Consider the following 24,983-nt stretch of genomic DNA (forward strand, 5'->3'; position numbering starts at 1 on the left):
TTAACTTATTTTGTTAATATAAATAGGTTTTATTTATTTTGGTTGAGCTACAAAATATCTTAGATCTTATTGTACCAATATCTTGTCAGAAAATAAATGAAATGAAACGAAAATGCTGACCATATAAACGTTTTTTTTTTTACTAGATCCTAATAAATCACCTACGGAAAAGAAAACCAAAGTAGAGTCGCACCGAAAATCTTGTAAGTATGAATATTCAAAGTTAACTATTGAGAATTAATTTTCAGTAAAAGGATTCGATTATGAGATATACAGGGCAGTCATGAAATCCAATATTATCGGATTAATGTTCGAAATGGAATTAGTGTTCGGTTTTAGGTGTCACAGAATCCGATAATATCGATTTTGCTATCGGAAACAAACCAATCAGTTAAGTGCTGTTGGATTTCATTTTTTCTTAGTTGTTTTTCTCTTGCAGTTGAAGAATTTCTAAAAATGTAAGTAAATAAAGGCTTATTTTATAATAATTAATGTAAATTTACATATATTTTCATTATTAATAGGGGAAAGCATAAAATTTCAATGCAAAACAGTATTTTGATTGAATTTATGGGGAAACACCCAGATATTGGGAAGGGATTCACGAAGCACATCATCTAAAATCGTTGACACCGTGCTTCTACCTACACTCATGCTAGAAACCTTGCCAACTGATCCTTGATAGAATCCTTCAGCTAAAAATCGTAACGTAGCTGCTAGTTGCAGCACTGGCAGAACTTTCGAGCGAGTTAAGTGTCCTACAATGGTGTACAATACCATTCGAAAAGCCTCTTTGTTTATGCGATAGTATGCAAGGTAACTGCAAATACACTATAAATATTTAGAAACCCACATTAAGAAATATTTTTTAATTACGCTGTCTCTGGTAACTCAAATGGATTGCTGCGATCTCTCAAAATTTTCATTTGACCTCGCAACTTTCTTCTTCCAATAACATGAATGATACAACTGCTCATGCCATTTTGATGTCAATAAATTTGTTTGTTTCTGATTAGATGCACAAAACAATTATTTTATAAAATTTTCCAAAAAAATCAACATCAAAATAGCCGGTGCACCGACAACACTGCAAAACAGCTGATTCGAACATCGCTTTTATTTACATTCAAAAAGAGCAAAACCAATACGGTTTTATGACACCGATTCAGGGATGTCATGGAATCCAAGTCGGTTTTGCGTTTTGTCGGAATTACAAACCAATATTGAATTAAATTGGTGTCATAAAACCGTATTGGTTTCGCTCTTTTCGAATGTAAATAAAAGCGATCTTCGAATCAGTTGTTTTGAAGTGTTATCGGTGCACCGGCAATTTTGATGTTAATTTTTTTGGCAAAATTTTTTAAAATAATGGTTTTGTGCATCTAAGCAGAAATAAACAAATTTGTTGACATCAAAATAGCATCAGAAGTTGTAGCATTTATGTTATTGAAAGAAGAAAGTTGCTAGAAGGTCAAAAGGAAAATTTTGAGAGATCGCAGCAATCCATTTGAGTTGCCAGAGATAGCGTAATTAAAAATATTTCTTAATGTGGGTTTCTAAATATTTATAGTGTATTTGCAGTTACCTTGCATACTATCGCATAAACAAAGAGGCTTTCCGTATGGTATTGGACACCATTGAAGGACGCTTAGCTCGCTCAAAAGTTCTGCCAGTGCTGCAACTAGCAGTTACGTTACGATTTTTAGCTGAAGGATCCTATCAAAGATCAGTTGGCAAGCATACTAGCATGAGTGTAGGTAGAAGCACGGTGTCAACGATTTTAGATGATGTGCTTGCAATATCTGGATGTTTCTCCATAAATTCAATCAAAATACTGTTTTGCATTGAATTTTTATGCTTTCCCCTACTAAGAATGAAATTATATGGAAATTTACATTTATTTTTATAAAATAAACTTTTATTTACTTAAATTTTTAGAAAATATTCAACTGCAAGAGAAAAACAACTATGAAAAATGAAATCCAACAGCATTTAACTGCTTGGATTGTTTCCGATAGCAAAATCGATATTATCGGATTCTGTGACAGCTAAAACCGACACTAATTCCAATTCGAACATTAAACCGATAACATTGGATTTCATGACACCAAAGTAATTTTTTTGTCGTTTTTAAATCCGATTCCGACAACAATTGGATTCCATGACAGCCCTGATTGTTTTTTAATTCCGACAAAACGCAAAACCGACTTGGATTCCATGACAGCCCTGATAGACCTCCTTACATTTAAAGAATCAATAACGAAAATTTTAGTAAAAGTTTAGTTTTTCATAAAAAAAAAAATTACAACTTCGTTTCAACAAATCAAACAACACGATTTTACAATTTCTTTTAAACCAATAACTAGAATTAACAGAAATTTAACTGGTCACACATATGATAAATCATATCTACACAAAATTGGAGTTTTAGTTCTCCTTATTGTAGGCATGGTTTGATTGATGATGTATATCATAAGACTTTTGTTTGTCGTTTTTTGAATGAGATTAGAAGTTCATATGATCTTTTTATTAATAATTTTTCTTTTAATGATATTTTTTTTTAATATGAGTCTTACCATAGTAACTCAATTGATTAACTTCTTTAATGAAGCGCAAATTGATTTTTAATAAATGATAGTATTATTCCTTTTAACTTGTTGAGGAAATTATAAAATTTTATTTTTTCCTTTGTCGTATCCACCTGTTTCTTTTCATTTATTCGATTATTATTTTTTTTTTGTAAATAATTAAATATCATATATATATATACATATTATTTAAAAAATTAAATGGCCAACTTGCACTGGATATAAAAACAAGGAAGATTTACATGAAGAATATCAAGCTTTGAATTTTTGTCAATAACTATTTCTATAATTAATATAAGAATACAAGAACATTTTTAATTTTGCAAGATTATTCGAAACATATCAAGATTGAAATTTTTGTCAAGAACTAATTCTACAATAATATTTTTGAATTATTTGTCAAGTTTGAAGAATTACCTGGCAGTGGAATCAAACTTTCCAGCCATTATATCAAATCTCTAAAAAAAAAACCAATAACTAACTAATTATTAGAGCAATGAATTTGGTTCGCATGACTTGGGAAATCGAAACGCGTTAGTTGTCGTTGGGAACGCCGTTATGATGCTCACTTACACACGAGTGTAGTTTATTTTGTGCATTCTCTAATAATGTTATTTCTCATTTTTTCCCTTAGCTCGAAGGCAAGATGACGCCGAAACTAGTGAAAGTGAGATTGAAACTTCAGCTTCACAACGCCGTTCAAGATTATCTGGCATAAAAGATAATCAAACCAACAAGAATGCGCGTGATAACTCAGCTAGTTTGGAACGCAAAACAGCACAACAAGTAGCAACAAAACAAAATGCTGAACAAGAAATAAACGAAACTATGCTTGGCTCAGGTTCACCTAGAAAGAGAGACAAGTCTGCAACTACAAACACTAATACTGCCAAGTTACAAACAACAACAACATCAACCACCACAACCACAGAGGCAAATAAGAAGCGTACTAAACAAGCATCAACAACACAATACAACAACAACAACACAATACAACAACAGCCACAAAGACAAACACCCATGACACAAAAAAATCCAACAAAACAGTCGGCTGGTTCAACTTCAGCTATACAACAACAACAGCGTTTTGATGCAAAAGCTGATACTAATGAGCCTGATTGTGATCCCCTATTAATACCCACAAAACGCTTAAGACGCTTACAAGCTATTGATGATTACGATGCTTTAAAAGTAAACGAGGATACGCCTTCAAAGGCCGCCGAACAACTGGAAAAGAAAAACATGGCGAACATGCCTAAACGTAAGTCTTTACGAGCTGTAGCTACATCTCAAGCTGATATTGGCAAGCCAAATGACGGGAACAAAACACATTTAAAACAACAACCTCAGCAACAGCAAGTAGAGATAAACAAAGCTTTAACAACGAAAAGTATAAATAACGAGGCTAGTAAGTCTATCAGTGCTAATAGAAGCAGTACAAGTGCTTTAAAGACACAAACATCGCCGACAAAGTCATCACCAGCCTCCAAAGTATTGACATTTAGTGAATGGTTGGAACAGCAGAAGAACAATGGTGAACCTAATGGTGGCGAAGCAGCTGAAACAACTGCACAAGCCAAAGAAGTGACTACAAATATTAAAGGAACAACAACAACAGCTTCAGCGAAAATATTAGCAAATGTTTCAAAAAATGTGTTTCGAGCTAATATAGATGCTTCTACTGGCCCTGGTGTTGCCGTTGCTACTTCCTCTACCCCAATTGAAGTAATGAATTTGAGCATGAGTGGTGAAAAAGAGCTGAGGCAAAGAGCAGCTATACGTGAGATCCGTGATGCTGCGGCTAAAGCAAATGAGTCGATCATCACGTCGTCCCATAAAACACAGAGTGACACAATTGAAATGGTAAAATCACCTAAAACAGAAGACCTTGGAAATAGTTTAATAAATGCTACAAATACTAAAAGTGCTGCCAATAGAACAACAACACAATTTAAGCGACCATCATTGCCACAAAAGCAAGCAGGGCGTTCAACAGCACAGCGCGCAGGTGGCAATAGAACACCGACACCAATGCAGAGCAATAACAACAATACTCCCCAGAACGGAAAGGTAAGCTTGACACAGAAATGTCCCTTCTTTTGCACATTATAATTAAATACTTGGCATATTTTTTGTATTTTACTGAAAAACATATTTTTATTTTACTTCACAGCCGTCTGTATTACACAAAGTTAACACCAAATTGAAGCTGCGTAAATTACGTGTACGGATTAATCGTTCCACGGTTCCAGCATATTTCAGGAAACTAAGTTTAGCTCTCTCACGTGGACAAGGTAATGCAAAATTCTTGATCATGTAATGTAAGTTCACAAACGACATCCCACAGAGGCTAACACTGAAGCTGTGGCTCAAATTATATTTAAAAGTTTCATCGCCATACGTGTGCTTTAATAAATTGTTAGCTCTTTCGAAACAGCTTTCTGAGCTTCATTCACTATTCAATGTGTTAAACATAATTTTTTAGTTAAATTTTTTAATTTAATTTTAAAGCTTATCGATTAAGTACATATTGTTTTTTGTTTTTCTTCCATTCAGTAAAAAATGATGTTGAACAAAATTTCCAAACATCTCCAGATACCGCACAATCGGACAACGCCACAAAACCACAAAAGCAACCCTTACCTATTTCACAGAAACGGGTAACGATGAAGTCATCCGTACAGGCACAAAAACAACAACTTCCCACACTTACTGCACGGCCAACCGTTAAAGCAGCACCATCACCTAATAATATGGCTATATTCGGAGGTTCATTGCCTACGTTAACAAAAGTTCCAAGCTCATTGGAAAGGCCCACAACTAGACGTGAGTTGTATATAATTTCAATATCATGTTTTGTGTTTTGTTTTAAGTTATTTCAGTTTCTAATGAAGAATTCAACAAGCCTAACGCCATTATTGACCTAAATTTTTCAAATTGGAAAAGAACTGTCTTCTCTCTGCAAACAACGCTCTATACTAATCATAAAGCACGGGATTTTGGACGGGGTTGAGACACGGCGCAATGATACTTAAATTGTTTAAGAGAAGTTTTTCGGAAGATTAAGGTCATTCCCCTGAAGTCAACTGGTCGTGCTCCTTTTTATTTTTGCCCAAAAAATTTTTTTAATATCTCTTTTCCAATAAGATGAATGAAATTCCACTGCCCGGCGGCCAGCGTGCTGTGAAGGTAGCATGCTCGCCTATCACACCAACAGTCCTAGGTTCAAGTCCCGGGAAAGTAAAATCGATGTGTCCCCCGGCAGTAACTTAAAAAGCCTTCGCTGGCTGCGCCATTTTATGCGAATGAATGAAGGCGCTCTGGGCCAGGTTGGTTATGGTTAAGTTGTCTTTTTCGAATGACAAAACGTGTTCACAAGCCTTACGAAAAATGTAGGTTTTAATTAGTTTAACCTATCATTTATCTATTCTTATAAGAAAGTTTTCGGTTATCACTATTTGCCTTTGACCCTTTCTAACATCTCAGTGTTAGACCAAATGAACTTGAGTGAAATTTCGGGGGTCAGCTACCATGTTGCACTTTACTAGTTAAGGCTTATTTTGCGCTCTTCTGCTGTCAAAGCCCCACTTTCATTTAACTTGACCTAGCCTTTTATAATTTCTTTGTTTTGATTTCATTACAAGTTTTTTTCTTTTTATGCGTTTTATACCCATTCAGCGCAAGATGATTTGAATACTTCTCACAATACCGCTGCAGGCTATCAACACAATAATGCCGAAGAGCTCTCTCTGCTAACTCCAATGAAATCGGTAGCTGTGCCATCAACTACAACTTCGTCACGTTCGCAGCAGCAACAACAAAAATCCCAATTGGCGTCCAGCGCTGCCGCTGAAGCTATCCGTGAGAAACGTGCAAGTGCTGTAAGCACCGTCGATGTCAGCAACAACACAACGCGTACTCAAGTAATTGTGGGCCCCGCTAATACCAACAGCAGTCTTACTAAAGATACGACAGCAGCACCTTTCACACCTTTCGTACCAAAAGAAGAAATTGTTGACGACCAACAACAACCACAACAGCAACAGCCATCACAAACAGTTTTAGGCACATCAACTACTTCTGCAGCAGCAGCAGCAGCTGATAGTTCCTCTCTTAGTACGAATTCGTTAGCCTCACGTACATTAGCAATTGCTGCTGCTACCAATTCAGCTCTAAGTCAACCCCCAACTAGTGATCCAAGTGGCTATTATGGTCTTACACCCACCCAATTAGATACAAATGGTACACGTTTATATTCTTTCTTGCATCCGGCTAAATATAACCGTAATCATGGTTGTGTGCTACTCGATTACTGTTGTCCTAATCTTGATGGTCCAATGCCGGCCATTGACCCAACACGTATTCATGCTCAAGTACAAGCTGGTGTACGCGAGTTACCCGCATATATTGTTATGACAACAAAGTTAATAACTCGGGCTGATTTAGAGGCAAATAAGAGTGTTATCCCTGCATCTATAAGACAAAAGGTTGAAAAGATTACAGCTGATGCTCAATCTGTTGGGAATCAAATGCCAACATCCGCGGTTGCTGCTGTAAATGGTACACCAAATTTACAAAACGCATTAACATCTAAACCACCGACTGCTGCAAGCACCGCCACATCAGCAACATCGAAACCTTCCCTTACACCAACTATTACAGCACTACAGAAACACTTACCATCAACAACATCTATTACTCCAAAATTAATGCCACCAACATTAACATCATCATCAACAAATGCAACAGCAATGTCGACAACTTCTACATCATTAAATAATAGTTCTCAACGGACTGGTGGTAGTACACCAACACCAAATCCACCAACATCTCACCATATGCTCCTCAGTGATTATCAACGTTCCTTATTACGTACAAGTGTACGCCAATTTGATGCACGTCTCAAAAAATATTATTATCGCATTGCATTACTTTCATTTTCTGATCGTCAAAAAATTATTGATAATCTTATAACAACAACAACGTTAATACCTAAAGATGTTGAATGTGCTGTACGCTTATTGGACGAATATGCTTCACAAATAAATTTATTGCCTAGCCCACCTGCCGTAGGTGGTAGCCCCATGAACACAAATCCTAGTGGGGCAACACAACCAATGCAACAACAACAATCAACATCAAAAGCAACTATAACACCAACAACTAATACATTACCAATGCGTACCAATACAATTCAACAACAGCAGCTTCAGCAGCAACAGCAACTACAAAATCAACGTAACTCCAGTGGTCAAGGTGCTGTTCTCGATAAGGATAATAGTTTATTAGGCTATCAGTTAGCATTTTCGACATCAAACACCATGGCATTAAACAAATCGACAATTTCTACGCGTTCGAGTATAATGTCAACTGGTTTTAAAAATACATCTATGCCTAATGTATCAACTACATCGGGTGGCGCTTTGCCCTCATTAAAATCAGCTCAAGAATCGCCACGTATATTTTATACTAAACATCCGATGCAGACATCTACACCAATTGTAACTACAAGCAGTGGTAATACTTCGATGAGCGGCGGCAAATCAATTTCATTAAGGAGTACACCTCGCCTTGGCCGAGAGGTGACTATACGACAGGTGAGAGAGAATATTAATGATAGATATTTAAATATGAGTAAACATTTGTGAACCCACAGTTAAACAAAAGTTTAAATTTGACCATTCTTCGCAATCCAAATAATTTTCAGCGCTATAAAAAAAACTTAAATTATTGAAGCGGGAGAACTCTATTGCTTTATGTATGAAAACATATTGGCATTTTTAAATTATGGAATATTTTGAGAAAACCTGAAACAACGAGACATCAGAACGGACAAGGCAGCCGCTGTTGTAAATTTCTTTAAAGCCTTTTTTCTCGGCAGTGGGATTTGAAACCGCATGTGCCAACAAATTAACAGTTGCATAGCTTTCGTTGCAATCTGTTATGAGGTGGGTTTGGTCAAAGGCTGAAGTATGCTCAGTCAATCCAGAGTCGGGTGGAGGTCCCACTTCCCTCACCTAAATAAATACACAGTAAATTAGTGTTTTGATTTCGAACATACAAACACATACGCTGCTCTTAGGCTAGAATATCCACAACCTTGAATCCAGTAGAGAGAGAGAGAGAGAGATGTTTCCTAGGTAGTGTCGCTGAGAATATTACGATCCAAGGACGGCGGTTCTCCGCACAGAGAGATAGACTACTAGCTAACGATGGCTCAAATGGTGATGACGGCGGTGAATGACTGTGGTTCCCACCAAGGGCTGATAACGGCGGTAGTGATGATCACGCCCGAAGAGAGAGTATTAAATGACGGTGGCTCTCGCCAAGGGGTGATAACGTCGGTAGTGATGATCACGCCCGAAGAGAGAGTTTTGAATGACGGTGGTTCTCACCAAAGAGCTATGACGGCGGTGGTGGCTGTACTCCGGGATGGGATGTCCAAGGATCGGTAAGGCGATGGTGGTTGTACCTAGTGTATTTGACAAATCATCTTATTCATATGCGTCTATAAACACACGGGGAATTATACTCGCATTGAGGGGCACAGCGCGACACGAATGAAAATGCTCAACCATTGTGCGTTTACCATCGCTGGCTTGCCTTGTGCCTGCGCGATGGTTGTTGGGCCGGTATGTTTGCAATTAGTGTGTATATGTATGTCGGTATGTATGCATGGCTATCACCATGCATTCTGTTTGCACGGTAGGCCAGTAATATGCAGTAGGTACATATAATACGTAGGATGGGCGATGTTTTGAGGGATAGATATTGTGGCGTAGTATTTGCTACGTTACACTGTGTTTTATAAAAATTCTTTGAAGTGAAGCATTTGACCACGTTCTACTACTATTTCAGTGCTGCAACAGCATATCTACAAAACAAGTAGTATGTGTGAAATAATATACACATATACGTACATACTAAGTCTTACCCTAGTGGAGATATACCCCGCCGATTTTGGTCGTTTTTCGCACGCCACTGCCGAATGTCAAAAATATCGGCGCGGCGGCGGCGGCGTACGGCGCTTTACTATATTTTCTCGTTTAAGACTGTTTAGGCCATTTATTGTTCATGTCGAAAATTGGTCGGATATGGTCGAAAGTGTTATCAACGGATGCGCATCACTGCCAGTTATAAGAAACTAATTGCGAAATTTAACTCTTTCTAATTGTTCCAAAGTTATTTTAGAAACAGGCGTTTTTGATGTCAGCTTAACACGGACTTTGCATCGCCCAATTTATTAAAAAAATAATAAATTTATATGCTCACTTTGCATATTTTTTTTTTTTTTCAAAAAATTTATAATGAACAATGAATTCAAATAAAATGAACCACGGCGAACATGTTTTCAAATTGTCCTCAAGTTGTTAAGAAAAGCAAAATACCCAAAAAGTGCCGATTTTTAAAAAAAATTATATTGCGATTGGCTGAAAGAATAAGCGAAATCAGTGATGCAAAATCCTTTAGTAGGTTCTAGGGGCATAAACACCTCTTTGAAATGATTCTTACCTCATACTTAAGTTGAGAATATACATATGGACGTATGAGAAGGATTTGAAAAATCACTTGGGCTTACATTCAAACATCTGTTGTTTATTTGCGAAAGTTTAAAATAGCGTCTGATGTGTTAATTTTGATATTCACACTTCATCCTTCAACACCCAAGTCTCCCGGTTTGACATTTCCTAAATTTGGCGGCCCTATCCAAAACTAGTCCCTTAGAGTGAATCACATTGATTATAGCCTATCAATCAAGTTTAAATATCACCTACACGTTACGGATCCTTTTATAAATGTGAATACGTAGGCACATATATATACCAGGTGAGGCGTTGTCCTTCGCAAGAACACTCAAAGTGGTGAAGCAAAAGCTTTCCCAAGACAGTCGAACTAATGACCGTGTGTGCTACTACCCTAACGTAGTAGAGAGCCGAACTAGTCTGAAGCTACTCGGTCATCCATAATGAGCTCTTATATCATAATATCATATGTTTTCCAGTTAACATCTTTCAACTAAAAATCAGTCGACTTTCATTATAAAATATCGGTTTGATTTAACGAAGACTATTAAAATCAATGTTGTGAACACAAACGTCTGCAAACTTCGGTCTATATTTTAAAAATTTTATCCAGGATCCTTGTAAAATTTTAATTATGTAGATGCGCCGAGGATTATACGATTTTCACCCATTCCGCAATGACATCCACCTAGACGAGGGCGGCATCCTTGGCCGAATAGTCACTCCCTTACGTTTCAAGGTGCTTCTCTGGTGTAGCTCGGAAGCATAGCTCGTCAAAAGCATCCGTTGGAAAGTCTTCGGAGCTACGCTACGAAGTCGCAGTCCTATAGCTTCTGTGCTGGCATATGGTGTGAGGGTCAGGAGGCTTGGTAGCGATTGGTGGTCGGGGTTGCTACTGTTCGCACATCGGGCATTGTAGCTCCTAAAAACAGCCGAAAAAACTGGAGGCGCCCTGTGCCACGAGAGTCATGAGTATTAATAGACCATTAATAGCAACCGTAAGTCGCCTTTGTGCGTGACCGCCAAGGAGCCACAAATGATTTAAAGAAATTGTGTTCGTGACGATTACTAGGAGTTAACCCTAGGTGAAACTACGCTTTCAACGACATATACAGACAAAAGTGTGACTATTTTATGTATCTCTATTTCTTTTCAGCAGACGCAGCAGTACCAATTCCAAAGACCGGGGTTAGGTTCGAAGACTCTTGAGTAAGTGAACGAGGGACAATCCATCCGCAAGGAGCTACTTCTGAAAATTGTTGAACGGTCTGCGAGATCTTGAGGAAAAAACCCCGGATCTTTCCGAAATGGCCAACACGTTGATTTCCTTAAATACATACAAACAGAACCTTTCCTAAATATAATTTTTTTAAATAGAAAAATCAAGCATTTTAAAGTAAGAACACCGGCATATGCCGGCGCGCCGGCCACGCCGCCGCCGCCGATAAAGTGATCGGCGTAAACCTCTATACCCTAGCAAACATTCGGAGTCTTAAAATCGTCAGAAAGGTGTCCTAAAATGGTGCGTTTGCGCTCTATGAGCTTATTTTGGAGTCCGAAGTGAACGCATTTCCCTGCTTGAGAAGGTCGTATGATATTAGCGTAATTTCATATATCATATGAGGGTGAATAGGAGTCATATATGACACATATTGGTGTCCCAAACAGCTTATTTTCGGCACTTATTGGACTCCAAAGATACTAGCTTATGACGATTTTCAGAGTAATTTATGCCCCTTGTACTTGATCCGTTTTGACCCTTAAATTACATATTTTCGCCATTGGAAGCATTCCCAAAATCATTTGAAAACATTATATCTGATAGGACTCATTTCGGAATCCAAAGCTATGAGCGCTTCGAGAATGTTTGAGGCGAAAATATTTCAATATCATTATCTGATGAATGAGAAATACTTGAATTGTTCATTACATTACACACATACATAAAATACGAACATACATAAATACCATGGGAGAACTATACAAAGTGGCAGCACGGTGACAGTTAATTTGTACTTTTCTAATATGCTTATATTTAAGAATTCATGAGCTTAACACCGGCTTATAATAATTGAATTTCAATTATTATGTTTTCTAAGAGAAACTGAAAAGAAAGAAACATTTACTGGCATATTGCGATGGACCCATTTCGAAAACCGCCAACGTAATCATCATCAGGCAATTTTGTAATGTTATCAAAGGTTTCACCGGGATTCGAACCGTGAATCACATGGTGAAACTGCAGTAGCCTTTAACCACTAGGCCGTCCTGCTGGTATTTGTTTTCATGCTTAATTCAGTTTTTCTCGTCTCTCTTGAGACATTTTGTCTCTATATTGATTTGTGTGCCATGTAGATTTGTTTTTGTAAAGTTCTTCGTTGCGAATGAGAAGCTTTGTAAACTCGGGCTCAGTTGTACATTTTTATGTATGTTTGTTGAATGGTGTGTTCAGTTTATACTTATATTTAAGAATTCATGAGCTTAACACCGGCTTATAATAATTGAATTTCAATTATTATGTTTTCTAAGAGAAACTGAAAAGAAAGAAACATTTACTGGTATATTGCGTTGGACCCATTTCGAAAACCGCCAACGTAATCATCACAGGCAATTTTATAATGTTATCAAAGGTTTCACCGGGATTCGAACCGTGAATCACATGGTGAAACTGCAGTAGCCTTTAACCACTAGGCCATCCTGCTGGTATTTGTTTTCATGCTTAATTCAGTTTTTCTCGTTTCTACACTAACAAGAAACGAGAAAAACTGAATTAAGCATGAAAACAAATACCAGCAGGATGGCCTAGTGGTTAAAGGCTACTGCAGTTTCACCATGTGATTCACGGTTCGAATCCCGGTGAAACCTTTGATAACATTTCAAAATTGCCTGATGATGATTACGTTGGCGGTTTTCGAAATGGGTCCATCGCAATATGCCAGTAAATGTTTCTTTATTTTCAGTTTCTCTTAGAAAACATAATAATTGAAATTCAATTATTATAAGGCGGTGTTAAGCTCATCTTTTCTAATATGATTTGATATATCAACTTCCGGCGCAGTACGATTTTGACATTAGTCCATTTTATTTATGTTTGTAGGTATGTCATGCTGCCACCTTGTATGGTAATACCTAAATCGACCATATTTTGACAAAAATAAAATTACCACGAAAAAAAATTCTATCACAAAAATTTATAACCATCTAACTAACATAACTTAACTAAATCCAAAAATTGAGATTCACAATCTCTGCCATAACTTTATTTTATCTAATATAAATATACTAAAACACTAAAATTAAAGAATAATCTAATCGCAAGCTGCTACACATGTTTCTGGCCTCTATTACCATTGTGTACTAGTGGTGCCTAATGTACACTCAATCAACATTGGAACTTTAATCCAGAAATTAAATAACTTACATTGGACAACAATCTCGAACTGGAAGGTCCCCCTTCATGCAATCAAATCTCGAAAAAAAATATTACATATGTAATTGAATTTAATATTTTTACGTTATTCTTAGCACTAAAAATTCGCTTAATTTCTGCATCACCAAAGACCGTTTTGATCTTCCATCTTCAATATGTCACTTATCTATAAGTTCTCCATGATAACTTAAAATTCGCCTTTCAGTTAAGTGTAAGAAAAAAGTAGAAATAAAATTCATAGTTTCCGTGTTATCACAATGGCGCATAGTCATAATCAAATTAGTTACAGCTTTTTGACATAGTTGACCCATCTGTAAAAAAAGCTGCAACTAAATATAAAACCTATTTTATTTTGACTATGACTATGAGTCAATGGATTTTCCGATTTGTTCTACAAAATATTTGCAGTTATAAATTTAACCGGTTACCATGTGCTGGTGAATACAAAAATGTCAAATGAAGGTTAAGATCCGGTTTTTAAGTGCGACTTTAAATTCCAGTTAAAGTTTGCTAGAGTTTTACCTTACCACTTTGGTAGATAAACCAAAATTTTGTAGCTCATCTCAGCTTAAGCGGCCGAAGTGGCAGTGTCAACTTTGACTGGAGTTTAAGCTTGCACTGAAAACCCGGACCTAAGATAGCTAGGTCGAGGTAAGGTCTGAACTGGAGTAATGTTGGCCGATCCCATGGTCTTTGCGGAACAACGTTATATGTGATTGTGACTTCTAAGTCACAGCCGTTTTTACTCGTGACTGTGACTGGAACAAAACAACAAAGGAAAATGCATTTATATTTTTCCCTAATTCTATTTCAATTTTCTCGGACAGTCAGGCTGCCATAAAATCCCTGCAATGCAGCAACACCTCATGACTAGTGGCGTTGAAGCGCAGAGAAACCCTCAACAAGCTAGCTGAAAAATGCAACCTGAGCATTATATGGGTTCCTGGCCACCGTGACATTTCAGGAAACTGCGCTGCGGACGAGCTAGCTAGGGAAGGCACCAATCTGCAAACAATAACCTCCGCTGGTTGGGCCAGACCTCCTCTAAACACCTGCCAGCAATGCTTGCGATCTCTATTCACGCATCAAGCAAACGCCAGATGTGCCATGGAACCTACATGTAGAATATCCAAGCAAGTCTGGCCTAAGCTGGATGAAAAGATATCACAATCGGTGATACTGTTAAACCGTATCTCTATAAGCCCAATAATGGGCCTTCTCATAGGTCACTGTCTCATTGCCATTCATGGTGCCTATATGGACCTACAAACAAATGACTTCTGCCACAGCTGTAGGGACGAGGAGGAGATAGAAAGCGTAGAGCACTATCTGTGCCACTGTCCCGCACTGTCAGAAACCAGGTACCGATGCCTCCACAGACACTCCTTTGGGGGTCTTGCGGAGCTTGAATCTGCACACACAAACGACATCTTGCGTTTCATCAGGCAAACGCGCTGGTTTAGCCTCATTGGGGTCTAAACATTCTTCGGCCCCCGCGTGGTAGCACAACGGACCACAACGGCATACGTGAGTCTCCGCTTGGACAGCGGAGGCAGCCACTTCAACCTACATAAACTGTGTGAGAACTATTTATTTATTAAAATAGCCGAACCTAAGGTTTGTAGTCTGACAACACGTAAAATGATTTTTCTCCAATTTCCTTTATTGACTACAAAATAAGTTTGTCAAATAAAAAACTCACTGATACACTAACAACATATATTTTTTATTTGGCACAACAAATGCATTTCGGACAGACCTGCTGTCCATCATCAGCGACGCGCTACTAAAACAAAGGAGTCAAGAATATAAACAAAATAGAAAATATTAGCAATATTATATCAATTACAAAACAACGCACATATGTATGTATTAAACTAAAGAAAAAAGAGGGGAATTTATGTTCCCGTTGTCAGCATTCATGGCAATCTTGGTTTTTGTGATGTAGAGAGATTCGTAAGCGTCTAACTTTCTGTTGTTGTGCACCGCTTTTATTAAATGAAGACTCTCTTCTACAGTGCCGATGCTGTGCTTTGTTGAGCTGTCGTCATTTGTCGTGTGAATATGCGCTGCTACTGCAGACCGATGAATTTGTTTATTGTTGGCGTGCTTTTCGTGTTCTTTGAAACGAACAGAGATTTGCCTTCTAGTTTGTCCAACATATTTTGCATCGCAACCCAGGCAGCTAATTTGGTAAATGCCGCTACGCTCAAGCATTGGGACAGTATCTTTTGTGGAGCCCAAAATGTTTTTCAATTTGTTGTTGTTTGTATATACGATTTTCATTTCATTCTTTTCAAATATGTTCGTTAAATTATTGGTGATAGCAGGAAAATAACTAAATGGTATGCGTGCTAATTTGTTTGTTTTAATTTCTTTATTTTGAGCGAAGAGAGTAGTTAAATTGTTTTTGTAGTGTAAGTTGGAATGTTTTTTTATTAGTTTATCGATGAGTTTCTTGTCAAAGCCATTGGTAGTTGCGAGATCAATAATTTTTGTATACTCGTTTTTATAATTGATTACGGAGAGTGGTAAATTCACAAGGCGATAAACCAATGATTGGTACCCAGGGGTACGAAAAATACTCAGTATCAAAGTACTCATAAACAGATTCCATTTGATACCCACATTGTACAAACACATCCCAGGATTACCCAGGTCCACGTTTTGATCTCAGGACCCTAGCCAGAACGGAATAAAAAGTATCGTATGTCCGTTCCTTGGTTATAAGCTACCTCTCCACCAATTTTCAGCCAAATTGGTTCATCCGTTCTTGAGTTATGCGTAGTGTAACTAACAGGACTTTCTTTTATATAGTATTTTTCTAAAAAAAAATCATAACTCAAGAATGGCTAAACCGATTTGGGATTTCAAAATCAACTAACCATCATCTCTCCTTCCTGTATCTTTCCTAAACATTTCATGGCAATCTTTCTATCCATTCTCGAGTTATGGAGTGACAATCAAAATGTACACTTCTTTTTATATATATAGATAATACAACTATATATTTTTTAAAATTTTATTTATTTTTATTTTAAAATATTATTAATATCTATATTGAAAATTTATTAACACTGACACTAAAATTTTCTTTTTTTACATTATAGTTAAGATAAGAACTATTTCTTTAAAATATTTCTATTTTATTTGTTGAATATCAATTTCACAAAAATTATTTATTTTTATTTAAATTTTCTTTTTTGAATGATTCAAAATTTTCTTGAACAAAAGTTTATACGATAAAACATATAAAATATTCAAATTACAAAATTAACAAATGCAATTTAATAATAATATAAACCCTACAAACACCACCCACCTTTTGACAATAACACAAAAATAGGTTAATACCCGCACTTGCTTTTATCGTCAAACGAACGGTTGGATTTGAAAAAATGTATGAGCTCAGAAAGGTTGGTTAAATAGTTAACTTTGTAGAGCGGTACGTGGACGCTCAAGCTCAGTCAACTTAGTCGAGCGATTAACTTTATCGCGAGTTAACTTTTTCGCGATTTTACTGTACTGTTAAAAAATAGATATGCGCAATTGAGAATAAAATGAAAATGTGAACTAAGTTTTGTCTTTAAAACTACTACTACTACTACAGGCTAGGTATACTCTCAAACATCGAGAATGCCGATTTATTGCTGTTTACGAGTAAATGTTTTCGTTATTGTATTCAATAATGGCAGCCGCCGTGGTGTGATGGTAGCATGCTCCGCCTACCACACCAAAGATCCTGCGTTCATGCCCCGGGCAAAGCATATCAAAATTTTAGAAAGAAGTTTTTTCAATTAAAAGAAAATTTTTTGGCAGTGTCTGGCATGAAAAGCTCTCAGTGAAAACTCATTTGCCTTGCAGATGCCGTTCGGAGTCGGCATAAAGCAAGTACTCTCGTCCGCCAATTTGTAGGAAAACTAAAAGGAGCACGACGCAAATTGGAAGAGAAATTGTTTATTATTCAATAATGGAATGTACCTAAATTTAAATTTTTCCTTGTCACACTTATCCTGCTACAATCAGAGAAATTTTGTAGGCTGGCTGTCATTTGATTTCGAACTCAAAACTCATTGCGAGCATATTGTACTATTGTATTACTATGTGTTGTAAAAGTAATAATATTATTTTGAAATTCGTGTACATTAACAGTGAAAACTCATTTGCCTTGCAGATGCCGTTCGGAGTCGGCATAAAGCAAGTACTCTCGTCCGCCAATTTGTAGGAAAACTAAAAGGAGCACGACGCAAATTGGAAGAGAAATTGTTTATTATTCAATAATGGAATGTACCTAAATTTAAATTTTTCCTTGTCACACTTATGCTGCTACAATCAGAGAAATTGTGTAGTCCGGCTGTCATTGTTTGATTTCGAACTCAAAACTCATTGCGAGCATATTGTACTATTGTATTACTATGTGTTGTAAAAGTAATAATATTATTTTGAAATTCGTGTATTTTGTTCAAACAAATATTTAGCAAACACGTGCAATTTTACGTGGTAACGAGACATTACCTCCTATTTTAATGGTAACGGTGTTTATCGGCAATCAGAATACGAAAAGTTGTTTGTCATTTTCGTAACCGGCAAAATTAATGTTGTTACCAGCTTAGAATAAGAATAAGGGCGTAAATGGCAAAACTAAAAATTCCGAAACAAAATTTGAAAGACTGTCAAAAGATTTTTTCCAAACTAGTTCTTATACTCTCGAACCTGTCCCCATAATTCAACTGTGGAACTTATGTTATGCCAATTATGTAAATACAATTTGAAATGGTTTGAGTTCGTCGTTTAGGGCAACATATAGCATTTCGTTTTTTTTTTTTTCTAAATATGGAATCAGAAAAGCAGTTATATGTTTCTGAAATCAAAAATTCAATTTCGCTTGCAAGTTCTTTCGAAGCAGATGAAAAAGGCAACGTGATAATAATAATAATAATAATACCTAACGGATTAGTACCCTCCAAAGTCCGCCCGACCGGCGCGAGGGGCGCATCCGCATGACGCACGGATTTGTTATTGCCGAGTTGTTGATAAGCGGAGGTTTGTTAAGCGTCGAGATCTAAAACTAAAAAGTGAATCCGTTATATCAAATGAATTAGAATGAGTGTTAAAATCATGACACAAACACCGAAAAGGTTCATTTAATTCGAAATTAGTTCTACACTGCCTCAAAAGTAGAGGTTTGTAATGTCTTGACACCCGTGATGGGACGTTAAAGTTTACTTCGTTCAAAAGAATTGGACTAGAAATCAGTCCATTCAGGAGTTTAGCCATAAATATAACGCCTAGCATTTCTCTACGACTTGCAAGAGTTGGAAGATTGATAAGCTTCAACCGACTAGTATAAGGTGGAAGATTATACGCAGAGTCCCACTGAAAATTCCTTAAAGAGAAAAGTAGAAATTGCTTTTGTATTGATTCAAGTCTATCTGCATGAGCTCGATATTGTGGATTCCAGACTGATCCGTATTCAAGTATCGGTCTAACTAAAGTGATGAAAAGAGCTTTAGTTAGATAAGGGTCACTAAATTCTTTGGACCACCGTTGCACGAATGAAAGAACACCTCTAGCCTTATTGACAGTACCATTAATATGAGGGTTGAAACTAAGTTTAGTATCTATCGTGACCCCAAGTCCACAAAATAGTTTACTGATAGAAGACAAAAATTATTAATTACATAAGAGGCTGCTGGCAAAGATCTCCGAGAGAGGGACATGAATTTACATTTATTGAGGTTAAGTGGCATTGAATTCACGTTGCACCAAGTAACTAGGCAGTTTAAATCCGCTTGAAGCAAGGGACGTTCTTCGATAGACGCATAAGACCTTAAAAAGTTTTACATCATCAGCATATATTAAGATTTTGGAATATTTTATAGTGGTACAGATATCATTAATAAATAGCAAGAACGGAATTGGACCAAGGTGGCTGCCTTGTGGGACGCCAGAGGAACATCGATAACATTTGAAAAAGTATTTTTAAAAATAACTTTTTGCGTTCCACCGCAGAGATACGACGAGATCCACTGGGTGAGACCAGGTTGGAAGCCAAGCCGCTCCGGCTTGTAGATAAGTAAGGAGTGGGATACTTTGTCAAATGTTTACTGAAATCAGTATAAATAACATCTGTGTGAAGATTTTCTCTAAATCCCTTAGAAACATGAGTTGTGAATTCAAGTAGATTAGTAATGGTAGATTTGCCTTTACAGAATCCGTGTTGCGGTTCTGCAATCAAAGTAGAAATGGAAAATGTTAGCTGATTGGTAACGAAAGCTTCAAACAACTTTGGGATGGCCGACAACTTTGCTATTCCTCGATAGTTCTCTACACACGACCTACTACCACTTTTGTGAAGGGGTATGAGAAAAGATTCATTCCAAGCAGAAGGAAATACCACGTTTTAAGGACATATTGAATAAATCAGTTAGAGGCTGATAAATGTGTTCAGCGCATTTTTTAAGAAAACAAGTGGGAATTAAATCAGGACCGTACTTGTAAGATTCTTTCAAAGACGTTAAATATGAAAAAACTTCATCTGGAGATATTTGTGGAATATTAATTTTGTTAAGTGAGTTAAGTTGAAATGGATATTCATTTGGAAAAGTATTAAATTCAGTGGAATAGTTGGACTTGAAAAATTGTGCAAAGAAGTTAGCAATATCCTGATCGTCGCTAGACAAATCATTCTGGTATTTTAAAGCAGAGGGAAACCCTTTAACCCTACGTTTAGAGTTCACGAAATCATAGAAGGCTTTCGGATTGCAAGTTATTTTCCTTTTCATCTTACAGATGTACGTATTATAGCACTTTTTGTTTAATTCAAAATATTTATGACGCAAAATAGAGTACTGCAAGTAATCGGAGCAAGGCGAATCTATACCAGGTGGTGGCAAAGCGAATCCAATCAATTCGCCGTGCAGAAGAATGTCAAGTCAAAAGAAAATTTTCATAGATTTCGATTAACTAACATTTTGTTGTACAAGGCTTTGTATGGAAAATCATCAAGAAGAAGCAATCAGCTGATGTGATAACAACACCTGGTACTGAATTCGCTTTGAATCGGAGTGAGAGCCCGACCTTTCCAATAATTTGAAGAAGCGCGATTTTCTGTTTTTTAAAGACCTCAGCTCTTTAGTGAACCATATTTGGACTGGTTCGGTAGACACTCGTTTTCGCTTAGGTACATACGTGTTTTTCCAAAATACCGTAAATGGTGGTATAAAAGTCAGAAACATTTTTGTCAATATCTACAGGAATTTTGGGCCAAGCCACTGTAGATAAACTTTGATCAAGTTTACTAAAATTAACCTAAGCAAATTCAAATCTGAAACTAGAGTCGTATGTAGTAGCAATGCTACTCGGAGAATTTCTTTCGAATTCGTATGCTATTTCCAGGGAAGGATGGTAAGGGTCTTCAGGTACAGTAAGAGGTTCACCCCGGTTTAGAGTATTTTGATGTAGCGAACGGCAAGCACACGGAACTGAAAGGATATTAGGTTGATGTAGCTTTTTAAAGTTACTACGCCTCGACTTCTGCCTACCAAAATGCAAGCGTTATCTGTTCTTATGCCCCTCAAATTTTTAACATTCAGGCCAAATTAATTCAAAGTTCTTTAAAATTTGGAAAAAAGGCTAAACATTTCCCACACTAACTACAAAAGAGTCACAACTTGAAAAATGTATATGTTCAGGAGAGAAGAAAAACGGTTTATGTGAAAACGTCTGTAATGTTATACAGAAATCCAGTTCTACAAAGAAGGAGACCTTCATTATAAAATGAATTGACGAAATTTTGTTGTAATTATTTGTTTACGGACAAAATATATAGCAATTTTGAATTATGACTATTTGACTACTCGCACATTCACAAATATTTCATCAAAAAAGGCACATTTCACAATAATACAAGCAAATTTACTTACTCTTTACGTATAAAAAGACACAATTTTAATTAATACACAACAAAGTTAAAACTTTTTTGCAACAAGATAGTCAGAATTTAAAATAATACGCTTTATGCGTAAAAAAGCTGTTCACTTGTTCTTAAGCACATTGACATAACTAAAAGTAGTACTCATTAGTTTATACAACGCAAGCGACACAATCAACACCAAAACTGGCATAACGGTAACTTTCCAGTTAAAGAAAATAATGCCAACGAAATTTAAGGGGCAGTTAGAGATGTGTACTGTGAATTGGTTTATGGAAAAAACCGATTTTGAAAAATTTTAAGTTATGACTTTTGTAGAAAAAAGCTAAGGCTGGATTGAAAAAATTTAAATTGCACAACTGCTTCCCATTTCCTATATTGTTATGATTTCTTCTCTTTTATATTTCCTCAGAGCCGAAGTATTACCCTCTCCTGACTATCCTTTCCTTCTCTTAATCCCCTTACGTCCCTCTATAACTATTTTTCTCACATCTTTTTTCGAACAAGTAATATCAAAAACAAGAGCATTCACACCTGTCCAATACCAATACCTTTCGCCAAAAAATCTTCAATTATGACCCGCATATTGAATGTCCCCACACGATGTTTAGCATTACATTAAAAAATCCCTATGACAACTTTGTAAATGTGATACATCTATTGGGAAACTGCAAATATTTCATCAAAAAAGGCACATTTCACAATAATACAAGCAAATTTACTTACTCTTTACGTATAAAAAGACACAATTTTAATTAATACACAACAAAGTTAAAACTTTTTTGCAACAAGATAGTCAGAATTTAAAATAATACGCTTTATGCGTAAAAAAGCTGTTCACTTGTTCTTAAGCACATTGACATAACTAAAAATAGTACTCATTAGTTTATACAGCGCAAGCGACACAATCAACACCAAAACTGGCATAACGGTAATTTTCCAGTTAAAGAAGAAAATAATGCCAACGAAATTTAAGGGGCAGTTAGAGATGTGTACTGTGAATTGGTTTATGGAAAAAACCGATTTTGAAAAATTTTAAGTTATGACTCTTTTGTAGAAAAAAGCTAAGGCTGGATTGAAAAAATTTAAATTGCACAACTGCTTCCCATTTCCTATATTGTTATGATTTCTTCTCTTTTATATTTCCTCAGAGCCGAAGTATTACCCTCTCCTGACTATCCTTTCCTTCTCTTAATCCCCTTACGTCCCTCTATAACTATTTTTCTCACATCTTTTTTCGAACAAGTAATATCAAAAACAAGAGCATTCACACCTGTCCCTTACAATAGCCAATACCTTTCGCCAAAAAATCTTCAATTATGACCCGCATATTGAATGTCCCCACACGATGTTTAGCATTACATTAAAAAATCCCTATGACAACTTTGTAAATGTGATACATCTATTGGGAAACTGCAAATTTCCTAGGACTATAGATCGACGTTCTCGACGACAATCCTGGAAATGAGCGTGTCGGCTAGCCAGGGGAATGTGTGCTAAAAAACAAAACTCAGTGCATCTTCTGGTATAACCAAGAGAATAGAAATAATAAGAGATGTCAGTTTGTACTTTCTGCCAAATTCATTTGTAATGCACCATTTGCGGGGTAATTTTAAATTGCTTCTAAACATTTGCATGCGGTATTTTTGTTTGTTTTAAGGGATTGTATTAATTAAACAATTCATCCTTTTTCCAACAATCACAATATATATTAATATAAACTTCTTAAAAATGTGTCGAAGATATTTTCTGATACCCGCCAATCAGGTACATTCTCTTGTCAGAGCAACAACATACGTGATTAATAACGGTCACTGCTTTATTTTTCAGATTCCACAAAAGCTCGCATCAGTATCGTCTACATCGGTAACATCAACTCCCCCTACCACTCGTCGTTTGCCATCTCTAACACGTAATCCCCATTTACCAACAACCAATTCATCAACTCAAAATAGTTCGGCTACTGAAACAGTTACAACACGTTCAGCGGTTACAATATCAACTGCACCGAAGCGTATGACACGCGCCTCAGCTGCTGCTAAAGTTATTGTAATAACACAAAATAGCGAAGGGGGTACCAATACTCCGTCGGACGAGTGTATATTACCAGATTCTCATAATAATACCGAAATTAAGCATGAGAAGATGGACGATGATTTCGTTGGTGGTAATTAAAAATGGCTGCACGAGGAAAAGAAAACACGAAAAAATATTAAAGTATAATTACAGTAAAAAATAAATGGTAGAATTTTCTTATTATTTTAAGTTAACTCTCCACGCTACCGTAGAATGAAAAGGTTCACAGGATAGCGTGGAGAACTTTTATTTTACATGTTTAAATATAAGCACTCAGTTTGGTAAGAATTCTAATATTATACATATATGTATAAGCTAATCTATGGGATTATCACAAACAATTTAGGTACTTTGCAAATAGACATACAGCTTTTCTCAAAATAAATATTGTCCCTATATACATGATATGTGACCCGGCCTATGAAAAGGTGACTTATGACCAACAAAAAAACAAAAAAGCTGTTAACAGCTGTTTCTCGCAATTTCTTTTTTGAGTCATAAGCCACCTTTTCATAGACCGGTTCATATATATTCATACTACATATTTAATTCGCCTTAATATATGCAACAATAAAATGTGTGTAACAGATTTTCACAGAAAATAACGTTATAAAAAAGAATTAAATCCTCATTTGTCATTCATGAAAAATGAAATACTGAAAGAGACACAAAAGTTGTTTGCATCCAATTTATGAACAATTATAAAAGTAAAACGCAAGATTAATGTAGTATGTACATATACCATTTTCTTTTTAGTAAACAAAATTGAATATTAAGGACTTTTATTTCTCAAAAAAATGGGGATAAAAATTTTATCCCAGTCGGGTGTATTTGTTATATGCAGTGTAAATGCAAATAAAATTTAATTTTCTGTAAAATTATAAGCAGAATAAATATATATACCCTAATGTATAAAACTATTTTATGTGTATAACAAATTTCATACTTCTTGACTAATTTGTCCCACGGATAGGAAATGGGTATGTATATTGAGTATATTAAAGCCTGGTTTTTCAGTGCGAGCTTAAACTGCAGTTAAAGTTGACCAGAGTTTAACCCTGTCATCCTGGCTGCTAAAGCTGAGAAGTATTATTTTATGTTATCGACTAAAGTAAAGGGTCAGGGTTAAACTCTAGTCAACTTAACTGTAATTTAAACTCGCACTGAAAAACTAGGCACAGGAATTTAAAATATGGAATACATCTTTTTTTAGTAATAGGTAACTAAAGGGTATAGCGGAAAATATATGGTGAGTGTGCCCTCAGATAGTACAGTGCGCCCTCTTGTATATCTATCCTCTTTGCCCTAACCTAAAAATCGTGAAAATTTCATAAAAATGAAGAAAACGCAAAAAATTACAAACATATTCCACAAGAAATAGGAATCTTAGTTATAACGTGTTCAAAACAATGAATAAAATCTACAAAAAGTTA

The 24,983-nt window shown here is 36.2% G+C and overlaps 1 protein-coding gene across 3 annotated transcripts in view; it reads left to right on the forward strand.

The window, feature by feature from the left end:
- Su(var)2-HP2 overlaps positions 1 to 24,470 on the forward strand; it is a 72,963-nt gene extending 48,493 nt beyond the window's left edge. The window contains exons 11-16 of one of the 3 annotated variants that reach the window (XM_067770494.1): positions 147 to 203; positions 3,223 to 4,658; positions 4,762 to 4,882; positions 5,145 to 5,414; positions 6,267 to 8,185; positions 23,305 to 24,470. In XM_067770494.1, coding sequence (XP_067626595.1) covers positions 147 to 203; positions 3,223 to 4,658; positions 4,762 to 4,882; positions 5,145 to 5,414; positions 6,267 to 8,185; positions 23,305 to 23,649 — 4,148 coding nt within the window. In that variant the 3' untranslated portion in view covers positions 23,650 to 24,470. The remainder of the gene's footprint in view (positions 1 to 146; positions 204 to 3,222; positions 4,659 to 4,761; positions 4,883 to 5,144; positions 5,415 to 6,266; positions 8,186 to 23,304) is intronic. The other 2 variants (XM_067770496.1, XM_067770495.1) reach the window with 2 other exon arrangements.
- Positions 24,471 to 24,983: the final 513 nt, after the last annotated feature.

Source organism: Eurosta solidaginis, chromosome 3 (genome assembly GCF_040869045.1).
Source record: "Eurosta solidaginis isolate ZX-2024a chromosome 3, ASM4086904v1, whole genome shotgun sequence".
Lineage (NCBI taxonomy): Eukaryota > Metazoa > Arthropoda > Insecta > Diptera > Tephritidae > Eurosta > Eurosta solidaginis.